The sequence below is a fragment of the Heterodontus francisci genome, chromosome 20 (genome assembly GCF_036365525.1).
Source record: "Heterodontus francisci isolate sHetFra1 chromosome 20, sHetFra1.hap1, whole genome shotgun sequence".
Lineage (NCBI taxonomy): Eukaryota > Metazoa > Chordata > Chondrichthyes > Heterodontiformes > Heterodontidae > Heterodontus > Heterodontus francisci.
The window spans coordinates 29,616,441-29,640,679 of record NC_090390.1 but is presented as its reverse complement, the minus strand read 5'-3'; the positions used below and the strand labels follow the sequence as shown (position 1 = coordinate 29,640,679).

At 40.5% G+C, this 24,239-nt stretch overlaps 1 protein-coding gene across 1 annotated transcript in view; it reads right to left on the bottom strand.

Annotated features, from left to right (window-relative positions):
• pcdh15b (protocadherin-related 15b) overlaps window positions 1-24,239 on the bottom strand; it is an 843,531-nt gene that overhangs the window by 54,131 nt on the left and 765,161 nt on the right. The window contains exons 29-33 of the mRNA XM_068053265.1: window positions 19,342-19,557; window positions 15,544-15,632; window positions 9,361-9,537; window positions 7,339-7,557; window positions 3,880-3,990 (exon numbers count right to left, since the gene is read on the bottom strand). Coding sequence (XP_067909366.1) covers window positions 3,880-3,990; window positions 7,339-7,557; window positions 9,361-9,537; window positions 15,544-15,632; window positions 19,342-19,557 — 812 coding nt within the window. The remainder of the gene's footprint in view (window positions 1-3,879; window positions 3,991-7,338; window positions 7,558-9,360; window positions 9,538-15,543; window positions 15,633-19,341; window positions 19,558-24,239) is intronic.

The window sequence follows — 24,239 nt, the reverse complement described above, 5'->3', positions numbered from 1 at the left end:
TATATTTATGAACGACATCAATTTAATGGGTGTCATTCATTGTCTGCCTTTACTCCTTGTTGCATATTTTCAATTCATTCTTATCAACTAATTGATAGCATGATGCAGATGCTACTTAAATGTGGCCAAATGCAGTATCAGCAAAAAGTCAGCCTACATATATAAGCCACGATTTTCAGTTTAAATTAAAAAGTGGATGGTTATAAATAGTGAAACAAAATTGTCAGGCATTACAACAAACTGGAGTGTGATGGAAAACGGTTTTCAAGTTCTTGCACAATACATCGTAAGCTACTCTGCCCATTCACACTTGGCCCAGGTACCAGTTCAGTCCCTTGTCCGTGTAGCTCAGTTGCAGCTTTCACCTTGCTGATCTGTTTATACATAGAACTGTTCTTATCTATTTGACTCTGCATGTTGGCAACAGATTTTTCAATCTCTGCTAGATTCGGGATACGTTTCAGTATTCCTTTTAATTCTTTCTGTGGAGCCCGATTCTGATAACCAGAAGATGATGAAACAGCAAGATCTGGAAGAGGTACAGGTAGTGCCGGACGATGTAAAGGTGACAGAGCGATACATAAAGTGTGAAGAGGAGGGAGAGGAGGAAGGGGTGGCGGTGAAGGAGGAGGGTAATGGGAAGTAGGTAAGGATGGATAAGGCAAAACTGAAGGGAGTGGGGGAAGAGGAGGAGGAGGAGGAGGAGAAATAGTTGGAGGTTGTGGGATGTTCTCCAGCAGTTTATTGCCTGACTCCACTGAGATGCATATCTGTGTAAATAAGCTGCAGTCACTGTGCTTCCTTACAGGAGGAGGTGATGGTTTTCGATCTGGAGGAAGAGAAATCTCTTCAGAGATGCAAGACTGATTAGAGTTAATGGAGGGCGGTGAATGTAATTCAGAATCAGAAGCTAGAGAAATAGAAGCAAGAGAAGACAAAGAATGATGATGATGGAATGCTGCAGATATTGATAACTTTGTAGGTACTGCAACCATACTTCTGCTTTTGAAGGGGAGATTTCTGGTCATCAGTGAATCCCGAATTTTGACTTGTTTCATTTCTTGTAAGGCTTGTTTTTCAAACTGCCTTGCTTGTTCTTTAACAGTTAGTTTAATATTATCATCTTTAATAATAGGATTCATGTTGCTCAATTGACTTTCAGCTTTCCCCTCTTCTTCTTCAAACAATTTCCTCTCCCACTGCACAGTATCCATAATCAACGGTCTGTGCAGTATATTATATATTTGATGCCCATGAATGCGAGAGGGCAATGTCCATGCTCGATAACCACCCTCTTCTGGAAGCTTAAATAATGTATCTTTCAAAGTTATTCTTCGAGGTGAAGGTCTGGCTAAAACTAGTCCCTTTTTATTACGGGACAGACCACAATTTTCAGGAGATATAAATACACTGGCATTATATATAGGGTTCCGTGTAGTTAATGGGTTCTCATCTGATAAATGTGTGATACTACTTTCAGACTTGGGTAGACTATTTTTCAATGTTCCATTGACAGTGGACTGTTTATGAGCCTCAATAGCACGGGATGCAAATGTACTTAAAAGTCTTTGCCGATCTCCATCTTCGAAAACAGACCTTTTTCCCCTGCTTTGTTGAAAATGGTAGAGAAGAAAAAGACTTGAAAGAAAAGAAGATAATCAGGTGTAAGGAAATATGGAAGAACACTTATCTAGACTAAGATACTACTCAAGGGAACCCCATTATTACAAATGCAATTGTCCCAACCTCTTGTAATTTTAAATGTTTTTAAGCTGAAACTCTATTGCAGCCAGTACAGAAGATCAAATATTTTTGATAACGCTTACTTTGATGATCATTAACTGTTGTAATAATGAGGTTTGACAGTAGATAGTTCACTAAAATAATGCAGCTGTACAGGTTATTGTCCTAAGGAATACTATCAGTTGGCTATTTAAAATACTGCACACTATAAAATATAACTAAAATTATTCAGGATCACCACAACTATTTGAATACAACTGTCTAATTTGCGAAACTAATACACTTTCTAGTTTTATCCTGCTTTGACACAAATTTAGACTACTTACTGATGCCTAAAAGTTGAGTCCAAAAGTAGTTTAATGGAAATAATTTGCAAGTGAACAGGTAAGAAACAGACATATTAGAATGGAAGATAGTTAAGCAAAATCAAATGCATGTTGGAAAAAAATGAGAAAGACACACCATTTCTTTTTGTTAAGCAACTTATTCTTGTAGACCTATACAAATATTAAAAGGTAGAAGGGGGTTTGATCAACTGAAATTAAACGGAATACCACTTTGCTAAGTAATATCATTAATATGCCAGTTTATGAATAATGTCATTATATAATGAACTCTTATTTAGTTTTAAGTCCAATTGAATCCTGCTATATGTTATTTTCCAAGAAAATGTATAATAATGAATAAGAACCTTAATGTATTGTTGAATTTAATTAGTTTCAACAAAAAGCTTGATGATGAAATTATAACATAACAATGCTAATATTTTGGGATACAATTTTCAGAAATTTTCAAAAAAAATATAAAAGCTTTGACATTAACTCTCCAAGTTTTATCAAACGGTGACCCATGATGCTATATAGTTCCACAGGCAACAGCAGTCTACCAGTACCCTGCCCTAAGTAGCTCATCTTCATACATCAGTTAGACGGTGAGTGTTGGCAATTTCTTTCTTCTACTGACACCCACATATAGGGAATTTGAAGTCTCCCACCCAGCTAAATCAGGATGGTAGTACCCAAAGTATGGTGAGCTATGACGTACTGCAGAATTCCCACCAACAGTGTGGTTGATGCTATCTTCCCAGGGCCTACTCTGATTGGGGCCCTATGATGTACAAGGGAACCAAATTGCCAGTTTTAGGTTTCAACTGGGTGGAGCATGCACTGTCCAGTTCCAGCTGGTGATCTAACTGAAGAAACTAGAAGGCACTTTTTTCTTTGTGGGGCTATGAGGAAGAGGATTAAAGTCCAAAGTAAATCTGAGCTAATTTCAATGTCTTGACACAGTCCGTAGATGTGTCACATTTAATTGGTTCATAATGCATGTCAGATTTGGCAGAATTAGCATGAATATCTGATGTTCATTTACAATACTAACTAAAACATTAAATACTGCAGATGAAAGAAACCATTGAATATAATACTGTGGACAAAACAAAAGTAAAACTATCTTTGTACACACTTCAATATAGGAAACTTTATTTTATAATGACAGCAGAAAACTAGAGGAGTGATAATGAAATCAATTCAATTCTGCAGCTAGGAGATTTATCCTTCATCAGCGAGGTGAGCTGAATATTGAAATACACCCAGCAGCCAGACGTCAGTCAGTCAGTATGCCTTGTTCACATGGTTTCACCCTGCACACAGCCTGCATGATCAGTTCCCATGACCTATACTGCATACCAAAAGGTGTAAGCTACAATACTGAGTGATACTGTGAGATAGAAGTACAAAGCTGAACTCCTTGATTTTCTATTTTGATGATGTTATTTGCCCAATGTACCTAAAATGCAGCTGACACTTTCCAGAGGCAAGCACTGCCATGGTTTGTATATGTAATAATACTGTAAATGTATTAAACAAATATAGCAATCAGCACAATCATTTATGCTCATTATGTTTCTAATAAAAATAGCAATACTTGATGGCTTATTTTAGACCTAATTTTGATTAACTTGTTGGTCATGTGGGCTTTAGAACTTAGAAATAATCCTTCCTAAATTTCAAGAATTGAAATGGCCTTTGGTACATTAAAAAAAACCTGTCACTTGACCTAGATGTGAATTACACTTAAGTTGAGTACCTAGTTCACTTATTCCTTTAGAAAATGTTCTGTGGTGTGAAGACTTACATGGTGTTGTCACCCAGTTCTTCATATAGGTTAGTTGTTGGGCCACCAGTTGATTTCCCTGCCGGCAAAGCCATTTGGATTCTTGCAGTCTTTGCACATTCTGCCTGTCGCCTATTCAAACACAATTAGATATCAGAACCATTTCATGAAAACTGTGTCCTGCTATGTTGGAATCATTCAAATGATTCATTTGTTTTGGTTATTAAAAGAGAAAATTACATCTTTTTCACTGCATCTCACTAAACGACCCAGCTTTTTACATTGAATCATTTTTCTAAGTAGCTCACATTTGTTCTTGTAAATTTTGCTCGTCACATTGCACAGAAGCATACTCCAACTTTGACACGTCTGAAACATAGTGAAACCTTAACATAACTTTCGTAACCTGTACTCCATGGACTTACACACTTCAGTAAAATATTTCTGCTCTTTTTGTTGCAGCAGTTAAAATTTGTTAGGCCTCAGATAAAGACTCCAGTGTGGGATTCTGTTCTGCTGGGATTTAAAAACCGCCCTCTTGACTTGAATTGAAAAGAAAATCCGTCAGGCTATAAAAGCAGCAGCCTAACCGCTACTGCAAGTTAAAGTACCCCAGTTTCCCAAATCACCCAACATTTGATTATAATTACAACATACATTCTTTGTATAGTTAAGCGTCTCTGCCATTAATGAGTAGTTTTAAATACATAACAGCCAAAGCTGCTTTGTAACTGGTGTGCTTTTTTGGATTAAAGAATACACTAATTTGGCTATTTCTTGGGTCACTTTGTAACAGATAACTTATTTTGGCACAATTTCATTGCACCTGCTATCAATGTCATAAAGATGGTGGTTAATCATATTCTATTGGCTATAAACCAACCACATCAACAAACCAGAAATGAAATGGCTCTTTATACACTAAAAATAAATGTTATTTTCCTTGATTTATAGTGTAGCTTATTACCTACCAACTTAGGCTACCTAACTGTTCATGAAATTGTATGTGGATTCTAAAATCGATGGTTTATGACAAATTAGCTTAAACTATAATCAGGTGTGTAATCATGTGTTCTCTGGCTGTGACGCTGCATCACAGAGTAACTAGGTTGCTTATTAAATTGATCATTATCTCAGTCACAAATATATAAGGTTAACATACAATCAGAACATGCATTGATAAATACACTAATAAACCATATAAAAATGAAAGCTATATACTTACTCCTTAAATCTGATTTAATGCAATAATGAGAGGAAGAAAAAAAATGTTAAACAATTTCTTTTGTGCTTTAGACTAAAATTTAATTTTGCGCTGTGCATGAATTATCAATGACCACACTGTAGGGCTGAAATTATGAGCTTTTGCCATAGGCACCTATGTGGGTTGGAGACAGTGCTATAACATTGACACCCTGGTTATATAATCTACGCTCACCAATAGTGAGAATTCGAGCTGGCGGAAGAGTCGCAGAATTTCAGCCCTCACATTTAAGGTGCCATTTTAATCACTTCAATTAGTGATGCTGAGTCAAAAACCTCTGCACCATGAAAATAACACAACTATTTGGTTTCATCCTTTAACACATTGTTTGAAAACAAAACAAACTCTGATCTAGAAATTCTTTCATGTCATAGAGTCAACTCAAGGACATGCAAATTCATTTGCCAAGCAACACAACACTGATGCATATCAAAAGAGTAAAATGAGTACTAGGCTGTTATCTGCAAATTGTTTTATAAATAAAATAAAATGAAATTGGAACAAAATCAGGTTTTGATGCCAGTGAGAGAATCTGGGATAATTTGTGTGGTGAGTAGCATAACTTATGATGATTTTTAAGAAGAAAATGATATAAAAATCCAAAAGGCCAGGATACAGATTAAAATACAGTCAGGTGAGGCAGTGTGTTGGAATGCTAGCATATGGTGCTGAAGAGCAGAGGCATGCAGATTTGAAGCCATCTGCTCTGGGGTGTTGCCAAGTGAAAGCCAGCATGGAGCATCATTGCTGGGCCATTGTTGCACAGCTCCTAAGGTCTGTTTAGGAATAGCATCTATGTGAGAGTAAGCCGCCTGCCTCTCCTCTTTAGCTGAAAGAGGATATGACTCAATAAAATCACCTGGGACTGAGAAAAGATGGATTTACACCAATCCAGGAATTTTTACAAAAAATAATAATTGAAGTGTTTAAATATTGTGTACTAAACCAGCAGGACCTTGCAAACCCCTGACCACAACTGTGTAAGGAGAAGGGTAGCTGGTGCATGGAAACGCCATCATCTCCAAGTTCCCCTCCAAGTCACACATCATCCTGACTTGAATGTATATTGCCATTCCTTCATTGTTGTTTGGTCATAATCCTGGAACTCGCTACCTAACAGCAATGTAGGAGCACTTTCACCACACAAACAGCAGTGCTTCAAGAAGAAGGTCACTGTCATCTTCTCAAGGGCAATAAGGCCCAGAATTTCCCGTCACCGGCCAGCGTGCTGGTTTGCCGGCATGTTCCCGCCTCCGGGCCATTTTTAAACATGCCAGTTCGGGAGAATGACAGCTACACGCCCGCAAGAGGCAGGTAGCCAATTAAGCCCCTTAATGGGCCTATTGAGGCCACTGTGCAGATGGCAGCTGAAATTTCTCAGTCGGCAGTTGGGACCTTAACGAGATCGAGTCCCGGCTGTTGAATGGAGGTGGCCTCCGATTGGCAGACTGGGGGGGGACGGCCAGTGCTCCATCTATCATTTTTAATCCCTCCCCATGGCCACGAGTGCAATATGGCCACAGCTGCAGCCGCAGGCCGCCCTGTGGAGGGGTTCCCTCTCCATGATGATGGCCTGGCAGATGTGGTCTCTTTGTAATCTGAAGTTCTTAAGAAGTCTTCAAGGGAGGCCTCCATCTTGAGGTTCCCTCTCTCTCTCTCTCTCTCCTATCTACATTGGCTGCTCCCACCTCTGACAGTGAGATTGCTGATGTATCAGTGCTGGAAGGGCCTCCTCTTGGCCCTCCAGCCTCGAGTGCCTGCCCGCTGTCCATAATTGAATAGTGAGAGCGCACCTGGGCCACTAATTGACCTGCACTTCAAAATTGTGTTGGAAGTCAGGTGCCTACGTGATGCGGGCTGGGGACCTGGAAATGCAAGCAACACGGGGTCCTGACCCCAGTACAAAAATTCAGCCACATGGCTCCATCAATGCCACTGCAGTGATAGCTGCAAGGAGCTACGTCTTAAATTCCCCTTACTGTGGGTGAGTCATACTTAATTATTTGCTATTCCAGATGGCCATGGAGAAACTTAGAACTAATTTGTGGGGAATTGCATTCTGTTCAATGACATACAGCAAGACAAATGCACTCTATCACTGGCCAGCCAACACTCATTAAAGATGACATGATGGAAAAAATACTTCAATTCAAGCTATAATGAATTAAATCACAGGGGTTAGTTACCAAATAAAAGTGCATCAGTTGTGTACTCACTGTCTGTAGGTGACCATAACAATCAGAATAGCAGGTAAACAGCAGAGGATGATAATGATAGCTAGAGCCAGCAGAGCACCTTCCGTGTAGCCCACAGCTTGTGCCTGTTTCTGTACATTTGCCACCACAACTGGTGTGCGAATTTCCAGAATACGACCTCCTTGTCCCAAGTAAGGCTGAAAGTCTTTGTTTATATCCAGAAGTTTGCCATCTAGGAATCTTTATCAATCACAAACATGAATGTATTAAAGAGTAAGGTGTATATTTTAAAACTGCAATTAATATTGATGTTAACTTGGCTTAGAAAATCACCTTGTAGGGAGGAGCAAGACCATGAAGGGATTAAACACAAGAATGAGAAATTTAAAATCAAGGCATTGCTTAACTGGGAGCCAATGTATTTATTTATAGCTGTACTGTGAAATCTAAGGGACATTGACACTGCTATACTTCACTACAACAACAACAACTTAGGTGCCCCATGGCACCTTTAATAATAAAACACCCCAAGGTGCTTTACAGGAACATCATAAAGCAAAATATGACACTGAGCCACAAAAGGAGATATTAGGTCAGATGACCAAAAGCTTGGTCAAAGAGGTAGGTTTTAAGGAGTGTCTTAAAGAAGAAAAGAGAGGTAGAGAGATGGAGAAGCTTAGGGAGGGAATTATAGGGCTTAGGGCCTCGGGTTCAAATATTACACCAAAGTTGTGAAAAGTCTGGTTCAGCCTCAGACAGCTGCTGAGGAGAGGGATGGTGTTGGTGGCTAGGGAATGGAATTTGTGATGGGGACTAAAGACAATGACAAATAACTGCCTGAGCATTGTGGAAAGTCAGGCATGAAGACCGCACAGCCAAATTGGAGCTTGCTCTATTTTCTGCACATTTAAATTGATGGAGGGAAATCCAGGTGGGGTTCATCGGGAGCATATGATCCTCCCCACCTTTGTGCATTTTGCCTATGCAATTATTTTACATCCAAACACAAATTGTGATTGATTAAAAGATTCAACAGTCCTGCAGTCTCTTTTAGAACTGCTTAAATGGAGGGGGTAGGGATGGTGCTTTACAGTTTTAGAAACCCAGATGTTAATCTCACTATTTTATGTTTATTTCAACAGAAACAATCGAAAATGCTAATTCTGTTATTTTTTTCACCAGGTTAATTGCTCTATGGGGATTTGTTAGCTTTGCATGTGGTATTCTGTCCAATCAGTGCTTGGCTGCAGTAGTGCTCATTTCTGGGCCTCTCATGTGGCAGGAAGCAGTGCAGAAATAGTAAGAATTGCTGCTTTGAACTTATTTTCTGCTTCTCCACCAGTTTTAATGACCATCTCTGCCATCACTGTTGCTAAATAATTGCATAGAGCATCCCTCCACATTTCTCATTAATGAGCATATAGGAAAGAACATCACCAGTGCTTTGAATGTGGAGAAATCAACAGCTTCCCAGAACATCTTTATGTGACAAACGATGTAAAATAATTGCGTAGGCAAAGTGCACAAAGGTGGGGAGGATCATATGCTCCCGATGAACCCCACCTGGATTTCCATCCATCAATTTAAATGCTTTTATAAGAATTGGAAATTTGCAATACATTAAAAATACTGCGATGCATATTTCACTAAAAAGAACCTGAAGAAAAGATAACCATCATGCTTTGTAAACATCCAGCAAAGGGTGTCCAGTACATTGATGTGTTTACATATCAGCATGCAGTCAGACAGCTTTTAGAGGTCTGTTTTTGAAAGGAGTCCCTTGTTTGATTGGACAGAGACCATTATTTATGAATTTTGTTGAAAAATGAGATAGCACATTTGTTGCTGACATGAAAAGCTAGTGCTTATTGTACAGACTAATGAATGAAAAATATCAGAGCCTTTAATTAACTGTGCTAACTCTCAGCAGAAGACACATATCTGTAGCACATGGTAATTCTAGATAAATATAGAAACTGTGAAAAAGTTTGATTACTGGATATTTAGCAAATTTTGAAACAATTATTAATGCACTTTACTCACTTGAAGAGCTCATTCCTTGATATGGCTCTGTTTGTCAAAGGGTCAATGGCATAAACCATCAGATCTGACTTAGAGTAGTCCTCTTCCTGAAAGCCATCTCCATGTTTGCGTGGCCCAATGGATTCCACTACTAACTTTGCACCTGGAATCTGATCTTGTACATAACGTTCCAAAATTCTAAGGACACAATTGTAATAACATAGAAGTGGGTTAATTCGAACAGCACTTTGTCCAAAAGTATTTTACATTCATACTCATGTCTCACAGTTGGAGATTTGGCCGCTGGAAGTTCGGTGTTTAGGAACTAAAGCCATTGTAGCTTTTAAAGTTACTTTGGGGAGTTTGGAATGGGATAGGGGGCAGAAACATGGGTGGGAGTGAAACTCTCACAGAGATTGCAGTGTAAAGCTTGGGCCTCTTTTAAATATTCCAGCACTGTCTCCAGCTCGAAACTGGCAGGACTGACAACAGTGCTGGGAGGCTGGGGCAGGAAATTTGCTCCAGAGTCTTAGGACGTGGGCACTCAAAGGAACGGAATGACCTCAGTGCTGGCAGCTGATGGCAGTGTTTTTTTAATTCATTTGGGGGATGTGGGCATCGTTGGCTAGGCCAGTATTTATTGCCCATCCCTAATTGCTCTTGAGAAGGTGGTGGTGAGCTGCCTTCTTGAACTGCTGCAGTCCTTGGGGTGTAGGTACACCAACAGTGCTGTTAGGAAGGGAGTTCTGGGATCCTGACCCAGCGACAGTGAAGGAACGGCGATATAGTTTCAAGTCAGGGAAAGACGGAGAGGCAAGGCCAGGGCTAGGGAGGTCAAAGGACTCCTTGTGGAGCCAGTTGGCGCCTCCCACCATGATTCGGCTGCCAGGTTTCACACCCTGTTGACCTCCCTGAATCCACGTTAAAATCACATTGCAGCACCAATCCTGTCATTGGGTTGCAACTCTTGAATTTAAGGTAGATGATCACCTGCCTGTAGTGGGAGCCTCGGTCCACTTGAAAATCAGCAAAGATGGAATGGCACTGGCCATGATTGGAAAAACCTCAGGCTGGTAAATTGGTTCAGCCTAATTTTAACCCCTCCCATGCATTGTTCTTGATGAGCGAGGGGTTTAAAATCAAGGCTCAAGTGTCCCTTTATTATGCAGATACATGTTGACAGAGATGAAAAGCAGCCCTCATAAGCCAGTATTATTTTTTAAATGAATAAGCAGTTAATTTTCCTGACATTGCATATTTTAATAAATCCAAATCAAAATTGTGGGTGCATGCACTTTTGCAGTTGCTGAATTTGTGTAGGGTTAAAGAGGCTGATCAATGCTGGCACACCTGTATAATGTTCTCTCTCCATATTCACTAACAACTAGGTTCCTGCTTAAGTGGTAAAAATGAAAACTGGCTGTTAATTAGCAACGGCATAAGGAAATCCTCTCGCTGTCTGGGTTACAGCAGGTTAGCCCAACAGTACTATTGGAAAAAACCCTAAAATATAGAAGTGAAGGGCATATACAGGTATTGTCTGTAAAGTGGCAGGTAAAGATTTTAGTTGTTTCACAGATGGTGAAAGAATTTCTAGATGAGTTTAATGCATCTTAATAAACAAATGAAGGAAATAAATGGGTAATGCTTTTAAGTGTGAGTTGTTAAAGATAACAACGAGAAAAGGCCATTCTCATACAGATGGTGAAAGCACTTCCAAATCTTGACTCCTTACTATAGAGATGCAGGATATACATGTGTCACAAAGTTGACAGTAAGAGTTACACGTATTTGCAGAAACCACAGTATTTATGGATGTGACACGAAAATTAGCACAATTCAAAATAATGGGGAATGCTATTTTCAGTATAAATGCCAAAAAGCCAGAGAGAGTTTACTGCTGGAAGGAGGTTAAATGATTCATGTTATTATATCTAATTTCAAGCTCATCTTATTTTTAAGTGCAAAATTTCCAAAGAATAAGAAGCGCAGGTAGATCCTTTCAATTGGAACCTTTAATTACTCACACAGTGAATTGTTTTAATAACTAGGAATGGAAGATTTAGCAAGCATTGATTACGGGAGATGAGACAGCAGAAAGGACTACTTGCTAAGTAACATATTAAATTATACAAAGTATGATTCGCAACATACATATCATGGTGTACTTAGAAACATTGATGGTTTTTTTATTTGTTTGTGGGATGTGGGCGATGCTGGCTGTTGTCTATCCCTAATTGCCCTTGAGAAGGTAGTGGTGAGCTGCCACAAGTATTTCATACTTGAGGTAATGAAAGTACAATATTCAAATGTGTAAATCTGCTTGGGACCGAATACTGCCTCATGTACTAATACTGCCCCATGTAATAATACTGCCTCATGTACTAATATTGCCCCATGTGCTGATACTGCCCCATATACTAATAATGCCCTGTGTACTAATACTGCTGCACATGCTAATACTGTCCCACATGCTAATACTGTTCCATGTGTTGATTCCGCCCCACTTGCTGATTCGGCTCCATGTGCTGATTCTGCCCCACATACTAGTATTGCCCTGCGTACTAATGCTGCTGCACATGCTAATACTACCCCACGTGGTAATACTGTCCCAAATGTTAATACTGCCCCACGTGCTGATACTGCCCCACGTGCTGATACTGCCCCACGTGCTGATACTGTCCCATGTGCTGATACTGTCCCACGTGCTGATACTGTCCCACGTGCTGATACTGCCCCACGTGCTAATACTGTCCCACCTGCTAATACTGCCCCATGTGCTGATATTGCCCCACCTGCTGATACTGCCCCACCTGCTGATATTGCTCCACGTGCTGATACTGTCCTACGTGCTGATACTGCCCCACCTGCTAATACTGCCCCACCAGCTAATACTGCCCCACCTGCTATTACTGCCCCACCTGCTAATACTGCCCCACCTGCTTATACTGCCGCACGTGCTGATACTGTCCCACGTGCTGATACTGCCTCACGTGCTTATACTGCCCCACGTGCTTATACTGCCCCACGTGCTTATACTGCCGCATGTGCTGATACTGTCCCACGTGCTGATACTGTCCCACGTGCTGCTACTGTCCCATGTGCTGATACTGCCTCACGTGCTTATACTGCCTCACGTGCTTATACTGCCTCACGAGCTGATACTGTCCCACGTGCTGTTACTGCCCCATGTGCTGATACTGTCCCAAGTGCTGATACTGTCCCACATGCTAATACTGTCGCCCATGCTGATACTGTCCCATATGCTAATACTGCCCCACGTGCTGACACTGCCCCACATCTGATACTGCCCTAGTACTAATGCTGCTGCACATGCTAATACTGCCCTACATGCTGATACTGCCCGACGTGCTGCTACTGCCCCATGTGCTGATACTGTCCCACGTGCTAATACTGTCCCACGTGCTGATACTGTCCCACGTGCTGATACTGTCCCACGTGCTGATACTGTCCTACGTGCTGATACTGTCTGACGTGCTGATACAGTCCCACATGTTAATGCTGCCTGTGGAAGGACTGAGAATGAGGGTAAATTAAAGCCGGTGAATTTAATGTCAAATCAGATACCAGAAGAAAAATAAAGATGGAAAGAAAGATTGAATTAAGAGAGAACAAAATAAGAAAGGAAAAGTAACTTTCTGGAGCATGTTTAACAGGCAATAAAATGATCAAAAACAGCAAGTTCTTATAAAAGGTGGGGAGACCAAGGGAAAGATACTGTTTTCATGAAGCTAACTGTACAACTCAAGACAGTAACTTCTGGATATTCATTTAAACGGTTAACAGTGATTAAAACATGAAAGACAGTCTAACCTTTACCATACCTTGGATTCCACATAGAGTACATTGTCACTGACACTTTAGCAATCTTTGAAATCCACAAAGCAAACAGAAGTGTTTTTCTTTTAGTATTTAAGTTTGATTTGTGCTACCTGGCATTTGCCGACAGCATTTTAGCAGTTCCAGTGACGGCATGGACTCGATGGGCCAAATGGCCTCCTTCTATGTCATAAATAACTTTATGACTCTATATGGAATTAGTATGGCATTTTCTGAAGTGATACACAAAAACACAAGAATTAAGAGCAGGAGTAGACCGTACAGCCCATCAAGCCTGCTCCGTCATTCAAAACAATCATGGCTGATCTTGCAATTCAACTCCACTTTCCTACCCACTCACCAGATCCCTTGATTCGCCGAGAGACCAAAAACTATCTATCCTCGCCTTAAAGGTATCCAATGATGGAGCATCCACAACCCTCTGGGGTAGAGAATTCCAAGGATTCACAACCCTTTGAGTGAAGTAGTTTCTCCTCATCTCAGTCCTAAATGATCAGCCCCTTATCCTGAGACTGTGTTCCCGTGTTTTAGATTTCCTGACGAGTGGAAATAATCTCACAGTGTCTACCCTATCAGCCCCTTTAGAATCTTATATTTTTCAATATGATCTTCGAAACTCCGGAGAATATAGGCCCAATTTACTTAGTATCTCATCATAGGACAACCCCCTCATCCCAGGGACCAATCTAACGAACCTTCACTACACCGTCTCCAATGCAAGTATATCCTTTCTTAAATGTGGAGACCAAAACTGCACACACTATTCCAGATGTAGTCTCACCAAAACCCTGTACAATTGTAGCAAGACTTCCTTATTCCTGTATTCCAACCCTCTTGCAATAAAGACCAATATGCCATTTTCTCTCCTAATTGCTTGCTGTACCTGTATGTTAACTTTCTGTGTTCCTTGTACAAGCACACCCAAGTTTCTTTGAACTTCGACACTTACAAGTTTCACACCTTTTAAAAAAATTCAGTTTTTCTATTCTTATAACCAAAGTGTATAACTCCACACGTTCCTACATTATACTCCATCTGCCATCTTGTTGCCCACTCACTTAACCTGTCTATATCTCGACGCAGCCTCTCTGTGTCCGCCCCACAGCTTACCTTTCCACCTACCTTTGTATCATCAGCAAACGTAGATACATTACTCTCTGTCTGTTCAAGTGATACAGTCTTAAAGTGATACTGTGTGCTATTACAATATAAACATTGAACAACAACTTCTATTTATATAGCCCCTTTAGTGTAATAAAATATCTCAAAGTGCTTTTTTGTGTGAAATATCTGCATTATACTAATTGAAATATCAGCCAATAGAAACAGATCAATCCCGCCTTTAAAACAGCAGCCAAAATAATTTCACAGAACTGTAAAATCTTCCTAAGATAATGATGGTCAGCAGAAGTTTTAGGTTCATGGGCCGGGATTTAACCCTGGGTGGATGGGAGTCAGCCACCGACTGAAAAGTCGGAGGTGAACCCGCTTCTGCCTCGCCTGGGGATCCAACCCGTATTTTGCGGATCGCCGAGCTTTAATTGGTGTGAGGCGGGTCTTCCACCTGCCTGAGGTAGGAAGTCCCACCGAATGAAGCTGCCGGCCAATCAGCCGGCCGGCAGCTAACTGTCCCAGTGGTGCCACCGGGAGCGGTGGCCACTGTTGGGACTACAGCCCAGCTTGAAGATGATGTCGGGGAGCCCGGAACAAAGGTAAGTTTTGGTTGCCTCACCGGGGGTGATCGGGTGGACTCCGGTGAGGCAAGGGTGGTCGATTGTGGGGACGGGGGCCCTGTTGGGTTTTGGGGGTGGTTGGGAGAGCAGGGGCAGCCCTCCATTGAGCACAGGGTGCCAGATCATGAGGGCCCCCCCACCGGGCCATCAGAGAGCTGCCTGCTTTTGTCAGGCAGCTTCTCTCGAGTCCCGGCCACCCAGCCAGCCACGGGTAATATCCCCGTGAGGCAGGCGAAGGCCGTTAAGTGACCACTTATGTGCCTTGATTAGCCTGGGGCGGGCGAGCCATTTCTCGCCGTCGCCATCCTGTGTAAAGTGGCAGTGGGTCGGGAAGGGCTCTCAGAGCCTCCCGCTCTGTTTTACGCCACCTCCCCGTTACCATCCTGCTCTTTGGTGGGGTGGGGGGGTGTAAAATTCAGCTCGCAGTCTCTAAAGTAATTTATGCAACTGAAGAATTACATTGAACATCACTAGCATTTTTTATGCAATATTCATTGGACGTTTTGCAGATCTCAAAAACAATTAAATTATTAGGAATAATTTTAAAGAAACTCATGTTGCTTTCTATTTGGACAAATAAACAAATTGAGGTATGAAAACAACATAATACCCGATCAGCTGATCCTTGTTCTGTTCCACCACAGTAGGAGGGACATTTGAAACAATCACTTGCATATCTAGTTCATTGACCACGGATACCTAGAGAAAAGACAAATACAATTCTGTTGATTCTAACATGACAATATCTTATTACAGACAACTTGGCCACAGTTAGTATATTTTTAGAATTTGAGTGTTTTGAAAGCTGCATAATAAGGCTTATAAATGCTCAAATTAGAATATTAGTTATTATAATATTCTGAATTATATGACACTTGAAAATACTATAAAATCTGTAACAGCAATATTAGAGTTTTAAAAATGCCACTGAAATGAGGTTGAATACTCACATGGATTAGTGAACCACACATCCCACCCCCATAGCAACACCTTTTACTTGAAGGAAGTGAGTGGAGTTGAAGGAGAAGTTGTTCAATGTGAGAACAAGTTCAGCCAGGCGGAGGAGGGTGGTGGTGGATGGGGACTGGTTGGGCCTCTGTTTAAGGAAGAAGTGGAGAGCCCTCAAACCGTCCTGGTGGGGGATGGAGGTGTAGAGAGATTGGACGTCCATAGTGAAGAGGAGGTGGTTGGGGCCAGGAAACTGGAAATTGTCAAAATGACGTAGGACATCTCCTTCAACTCCACTCACTTCCTTCAAGTAAAAGGTGTTGCTATGGGTACCCGCATGGGTCCTAGTTATGCCTGTCTTTTTGTGGGATATGTCGAGCATTCTTTGTTCCAGTCCTACTCAGGCCTCCTCCCCCAACTGTTTTTCTGGTACATTGATGACTGTATTGGTGCCGTTTCCCGCCCCGAACTGGAAAACTTTATCAACTTTGCTTCCAATTTCCACCCTTCTCTCACCTTTACATGGTCCATCTCTGACACTTCCCTTCCCTTCCTCGACTTCTCTGTCTCCATGCTCACATGCTCACATCTCATGCTCACATCTCTATCCTGGGCTTGCTGCAGTGTTCCAGTGAACATCAATGCAAGCTCAAGGAACAGCATCTCATTTACCGATTAGGCATCCTACAGCCTGCTGGACTGAACATTGAGTTCAATAATTTCAATGACAGGCCCCCCATTTTACTTTTATTTTTAGATATTTTTTCTTTTTTACATTTTTTACATGTTTTTTGTATGTTTATTTCATTTCATCTTAGGATGTTCAGTTTGCTTACCCACTTTTTTTCATGTTTGTACTTGCTGCTGTTCAGTTCCTCCAGTAAAGCAATTCTCTTAAATTCACTTATGTCTATATCTCAATCTATCACTGCTGATTCAGATTCAGCTCTGACAAGATAATTATTCATCAAAAGCTTTTCTGCAAAAAGTTGAGCAGCTGTTACTGCATGTATTATTCAGTTACAAAATGTTTCATCACTATCTGTAAGATTGTACTCCATACTAATCAGTGTATGTCCAAGCCAAATCTATTACCTGTTCAGAAACATGCACTTTTAACATAATGTAATTATATAATACAGACAACTTTCAAATGACATTGGCTACTCAGCTTATCTGCCCTCCAACTGGATAGTAAAAGATGCAGATTTAAGTTACTGATCTTTGACATACTTGTAAAACTTGCCCTTTAATCTAATTTGCAGAAAAAAGAATCAGTTAATGACTATTTCTAACATGGTCATTGAAACATAATAAATTTTACTATGCCATCCCTGACAATTTTTAAAACTGCAAATGCAGCATAGATTTTGTTAAGGGATTGTGAACAGCTCATCATAGATTAATGTTTATTAAAGCTATCTGAAACATTGTATTAACTAACTATAGTATATGGATCAGCAGCATTCTGGTTTTGCCAATATCACTCAGCCTTATTACACCATACTGTTGTATTCATGAGGAACTTGCAGTGCTGACTTCTGGAAATTCCTTGGATTTTCTTGCCTGTTTTCCCCTCAATACATGTTCTGGAACAATACGATTCCAAATGGATAGCAATGGAAATGCAACATTTATATAGTCGTAAAAGTCCAGCAACTTTCAACATGCCACTGAGCTTGTGTCCCAGATGAAAGTAATGCATGCCAGAGTGCAGAAATCGAGACATTCCCTCAGTGACTTTTGACATTTTAAAATGAGTTTACATAACACAAGCCTTTAAACTTATGTTTTAAAACCTGTGAGGTTATTTTAAAACACAAGGTTAAAGGCTTGAAGCAGTGGTGTCCAACCTTTTCACATAGTGGGCCACATTCAAATTTTTGTCTTACATAGGGGGCCGATGAGACAATTTCAGAAAGATAAAGACCTTAAATATTTATCTTACTATTAGCCAAAATAACAAATGTGCATTTTTGTGAAGAAGCTTTAAATGAGAAGATTAATTTATTGACGTACTTTCTTGTCACTATGTTGGACAGTGAATTAGTGAGATACATGGCATTTCTTTGCTTGAACGAGTAGTCAGTCTTTGCCCTCACACTTCTTGTAGTGATGTGGAATATTCTGGATAGATGTCAATCTGTCTGGAGTGATCTTGGTTGCTCTCTCTCACTCCTCTCTCAATCTGTCTGTCTGTCTGTCTCTCTGTGGCCAAATTGTCAAGCCCCCATAACAAGCGGGCTGGCAGGGAGGGGGTGCATAAAATCGAGTGAGGGGGCCGTTCCCAATGCCTTCCCACCCCTGCTGCGATTTTATGCGAGAGGCAGTGGCGAGGAACGGCCTGCCCATCCCAGGCCAATCAAGGCCCCTAAGTGGCCAATTAACTGATACTTATGGGCATCCGTCCACTGCTGCGGTATTTTACCCACGACGGGTGGACAGCAAAGACCCCAAGAACACCGCTAGGCAAAACCTGGCAGCCTTCTTGCGGGTTGGTGGGGGCTGGGCCTTCCCGGCATCGAGGCTCGTTGCGGGATTCTGCTGGAGTCATTTTCCACCCCTCCCCCCGCCGTGACCCCTGATGTCGGGGTGAGGGGGGGGGGGCTGTAAAATTCAGCCCTCTGTTTTGATGGCATTAGGTTGACTATATACTTTATAAAAAGCTGAACTGCCCTCATGTCTGTGGCTGAGTCAATAATTTTGTCAAATGTCCACAGTGTAATGAATCGGTACCTATCCCTGGTTCGCGTACAGACGCGTTGCCGACCCCTGAGTAAGACAGAATATAGGGCATCTCTGGTGAAGGAAGTAAATGACAATAGGAAATAACTTAATCTAACATACGCTTCATTCATGAATCTATTACTTTATGAATCTATTTCCACTCCTACGTTGGTGCCTGAAAGAGATCCTCAGTGAGCATTGTGTCCACAGCATATTGCACATTAGATCATTCAGCATGCGATTTTCTGACTGTGTAAAATGATACTGGTTTGTATTGTTATAAATGGAACAATTGCTAAAGGAGGAGTGGAAATGTTAATTTCTAGTTTAAAGATTTATTTTGGGAATGTTTTAACAGCGACTTCAATAGCCAGACTAGTGCTCATTAAGGAATGTTCCATTAAAGCATGCTTTTACAAGCAATTAAGAATACATTTCTAAAATAACAGAATACAAATGACACCACCACCACCCCCAGTGAAGTGGTGGGCATACATATTAGAATTAGCCACTGATTAACTTGGAATACCATAAACAAAATGTGAAAACTTCATTCTGATTTACTGATTTCCAGATAGGTACTTATCTGTAATCAATTCTATTATACAGTTTACAGCAAGTCTCGTGATGAAAAAATAGCATTCATTGTTTTCCTAAAGAAGCACCTTGAATGCTAACCAATTCCTTTAAAGGTAAAGCAAAATAACTCAACAAAAACAGATCATGTACTTACAACAACTTGTGCACTACTGCTCAATTCTGTGCCATAGTTATCTGTTGCAATAACTTCAAATTTATAATACGATCGCCTCATGTTTCTGAACGTAATTGATGTCTTGATTGCGCCAGTGTACTCCTCTATCACGAAGCCATCCTTTCCATCCTTTGTGGGTGGTATGATTAGTCGGAACCGAGAGATACTGTAGTTTCCGCTGTCCTTATCTTCAACCTGACAATATAGAAAATAATGAAACCCCAAGGCTAGTGACACATCATATTATTCATAAAACAGAGCTCTGCCACTAAAAAGATGATCCATCCATTTTATTGCTTTGGCAGATTTTGACAAGAAGGATAGAGCATCTGATCCATATGTTCAGTGGAAATGACATTCAGGATTTTCCCACCAGGAATAACCAGAGATCATGCAGCACAGCAATGGTAAAACAATAAGGCATCAGCCATTTTATTTCTGCGAAGCAGGTTATTTTGGGCCCTCAGCTAATGCTCAAAGGATTGGATCTGTTGTCCTGGGAGCAGGGTTTGCAACTGGCAGTACAAGTAAGTCAAGAGGAAACTGACCTTCTTCAAGGTGATGGAGTCAATATTATGTCATGAAGTCATGTCCTTTGTGAGACAGAACTTCAGCCATGCAATGAGTAGCTGGCAGAGGAAAAGAAAACTGACAAAATATGAAACAGGAACAGGAATAGGTCATTCAGACATTAACATGTAGCTCAACTCCATTTACCCAACCTAACTCCATATCCCTTGATACCCTTACCTGAGAAAAATCTGTCAATCTCAACCTTGAAAGATCTAATTCAGAATATTTTGGGAGGGAGAATTCCAGATTTCTACAACCCTTTGTCTGAAAAATTGCTTTCTGGTTTCAACCCTAAATGGTTAAGCTCTAATTTTAAGATTATGCTCCCTTGTTGTTGATTCCCTCACCGCAGGAAATAGTTTCTGTCTACCCCATAGAATCCTTTTAATGTTTTAAGCACATTGATCAGATGAACCCATCAAGAACTGTTATGACACAAGAAGATTGATCCATAAAAGATAGTCACATGCAATTTCCAATTGCAAAAATAAGACTTTGTTTTGGATTTTGCATCAGTGACATTGCCAGAAAAAAAATCTGTTACATAAAACTGCTACGTTCAGCATAGTTGGACAGTCTAGTACAACTAACAATGCTGAGAATGCAAAATGTTCAGACATCTTATTTGCTGAGTGGTACCCTGATGAACAATCTACCATAATGGTTGAAAGAAAATCACTTACATAATGCTGTAATATATTTAGATGAAGTGAACACATTACACGGTCAATAAAATTATAAATCTACATGTTACAAACATGATTGACTTCTTCCCGGCTTAGGCTTATGATTAAAAAATTGCAAGATGCAAAATGCAAAGCTAAAATGCCTCCTAGAATCCAAAGTGAAATAATCTCAAAATTTAAGATAGCCCTGACTGCTGGATACAAGAGCTACAAACATGAAGTACAGCCTCATTGATAAATTTAGATCTATTTGAATGCAAAATAAAATTCTCTTTGCCCTGAAATGTGATCAGTTACATTCTTATATTCCTACTGCATCTTTACACTGAACTAATAGCACAGAAACAGGCCATTCAGCCCAACAGGTATATGCTTTTTATTTTGTTCCACATGAGCCTCCTCCCATCCTCTCAGGTACGTATCTAGCATCCCCTCAAATGCATTATTTATTTCCTCCTGTTTATAAACTAAGAACAGAGAGTAACATTCAGAAAATTCCTTTCAAACGTAGTCAGCTCACAGGATACTCTGAAGATATGAATATACTTTGTTCTAAGACACTGGGAAAGATAAATTCAGCATTGCTGAATAATATACTTCAGGATAAACTGCTTCAATTAATTTCACAAAGTAGATAACTCATTATAGAAGAAAGGTGTCATTGTTCTTAGCTGTCTTGACAACAAGAGTTTTTACAAATCAGTAATTTTCTTTAAAGCATGGACGTGCAAATTCTATCCAAATTCAGCCAGAAGAGGGAGCTACCGCATCACAAACAGATCTGCAAAAATACATCCATCAATCTTGGGTACAAATCTGAACATCAATCAGGAAGATAAAGACCTACAATTATATTCAAAATATATGCCTGAATGTTGAATTCTCTTGATAAATTATTCAGTTTAGAGAAACGGAACTAATACGATGACTTTGTCAGTATTATTCAAAACAAAACTTTATTGCAAAGTTCAGTTTAATTTTGCAATTGCCAAAAATGATACATGAAGCTCAGGCTGGCCTTTTGTGCAAAAGTCATTTCAGACATTCCATTCTGAGGACAAAAAGGAATAAATTCATTCTCATCCTTATTTGTAAATTTGCACATTTTGATACTGTAGTTTAACAGTGCCATTTGTTCTTGTCCACCTTGAGCAGCAGTAATTTTAAATGTTGGCATTTTTTATACATTGTTCTTGTTCTTTTTTCATTATTTCATTACAATTTAATCATGTAATATTTCATTGTTTGACAAATGCATCCTATGTGGTCAAATCTTACTATTTAGTTTTAAAATAAAGTTACTTGTTAATTTAAAAGCAAAATACTGCGGATGCTGGAAATCTGAAATAAAAACAAGAAATGCTGGAAATACTCAGCAGGTCTGGCAGCATCTGTGGAGAGAGAAGCAGAGTTAACATTTCGGGTCAGTGACCCTTCTTCGGAACCTTGTTAATTTACCATGTTTAATCATCAGACAACAATCAAACAAGTTAATTTTTATAATTGCCTAATTTTAAGTAGCCAGTCTTAAAACATCCAGTCACAATTACTGTAAATGATTAAATCAATTCCCTTATTTGACCAACAACTTATTTTTCCTTAATGATCAACTACACTCAGTTATTGAAAAACCTAAATTTCAACAAAGGCCTTAAATATATTACAGTCGCAGTTCATCATGTGATCTAAAACTGTCCTCTTGTAAGAGGCTGTTACCATTCATAAAATGTTCGACACATAGCATTGATGACAAAGTAGGTTTGGTATTCTCACCCAAATATTTAAAGAAATTAAAATCAATGAATTAGTTATATTTATGCTCATGCCGTCTGTCTCGGTGTAATCTTTGTGCCACTGGCCAGCACTTCCAGGCCTTCGAATCCCCGTCAGGGGAAACAAGGTGGAACACTGGTGGGGAGGGGGGAGGAGGTAAGTTTCTCAATGCGGGTGGGGGGGGAGAAACGGGGTCAAAGGAACGTCGTCGGTGTAGGGGATAATGGGGAGGGTTTTAGGTTAAAGTTTCGGCATTTTGTCGGAGCAAAGGTCAGATGGTCAAGGTAAGTGTTTTGGGCGGGGGGGAGAGGGTAAGTAATTAATTTTATGGTTATTGGGGCTGGAAGAGGGGCAAAATAAATGTGTTTAATTTTTTAAAATAACTATTTCTTTAAATATTTAAATTGAACGGTAGGGCTTGAAGCCCTTTAAAAATGGTGTCAGCGCCTGCGCATAGGCAGTTGATGCCATTGCCAGGGACGGACAACCCGCCCCCTCCACATCTTTGGGGTGGGGGGGCGGGGGAGAGTGGCCTGCTCCGGCTATTTAAATGAGCTGCCGTGCTTAATATCGTGGCAGCCTCGCGATGTGCGGCCCGCCATTGTTTTTGCCCGCCACCAAAATGTCCACTTAGTCACCTTCAAAACCTAATCTCACCTCATAAAGACAGAAAATGCTGGAAACGCTCAGCAGGTCAGGTAGCATTTGTGGAAAGAGAAATGGAGTTAACATTTCAGAACTAACAATAGGTCAACAACTTGAAAGGTTCACTCCGCTTCTCTCTCCACAAATGCTACTTGACCTGCTGAGTGTCTCCAGAATTTTCTGCGTTTATTTCAGATTTCCAGCATCTGCAGTGATTTGCTTTTACTGAACTCAGAATGATTTCTTTGGTGGAACAACACTTTCAAACAATATTTTTTAACTTTAAAGTTATTTTTAACTTTATCAATTGGGGACTAAATTATTTTTGATATTTAAAAGGAATTAAACTTGGCATGTGAATTGCAGAACACTGTAATTCAGGTCCGAAACCACCAGGTGCCATTTGATGTGCCATTGTTCTAGTTTAACATGCCTTTAGTTTGCTGTAATGCTGAAGGTGGTGTGTCAATGCACCCCAAGTATTTGCATGCAACTCCTGACAAGACCAGCAACAGTGATGTATCAAAGAGGATAAGTTTCTGAACAGATACATTCAAACAACATTTCTGGTGGCTGGAACATGGAGATCAGATCTGCTTGAGGTGAAAGTCTGGAAGTGGAGAGAGTACTTCCTAATTATTTTTTTCCATAGTTTTGCAGAAGGTGGGAGCCAAGCAGAGTTTAGAGGAATATCCTATGACAGAATTACACTGTAAAGCTTTCTCAAATGATTGACTTTAATTGCTTCAGAATTACATTCCTCGAACACCACCACCACCACCGCCCCCCCAACCCCCAACTCTTGCAGGGAATCCTTGGGCAGCAAGGGATTAATCCTCTGGGATTGATTACCTTCTCATATTTACATCATCAGGCCTTCTGTTCTGCTGTGCACCCTGGCTGCCTACAGAGAAGCCTGATTGAATATGGCCGGCAGCGCACTGCTGGCTTGTAATGACTGCACACTGATCAGGTTTGGAACTCTGGTGAGCTTTCTTCAATCTAATCCAGAGCCTCTGGCACTAACAGTGGTACCATAGTGACTGCCCCCAGCTCAAATCAGCTAGTTCAGCACAGAGCAGAGATCAAACTTGGGATTTTTTTTTTTAGAACATTACAGCGCAGTACAGGCCCTTCGGCCCTCGATGTTGCGCCGACCTGTGAAACCATCTGACCTACACTATTCCATTTTCATCCATA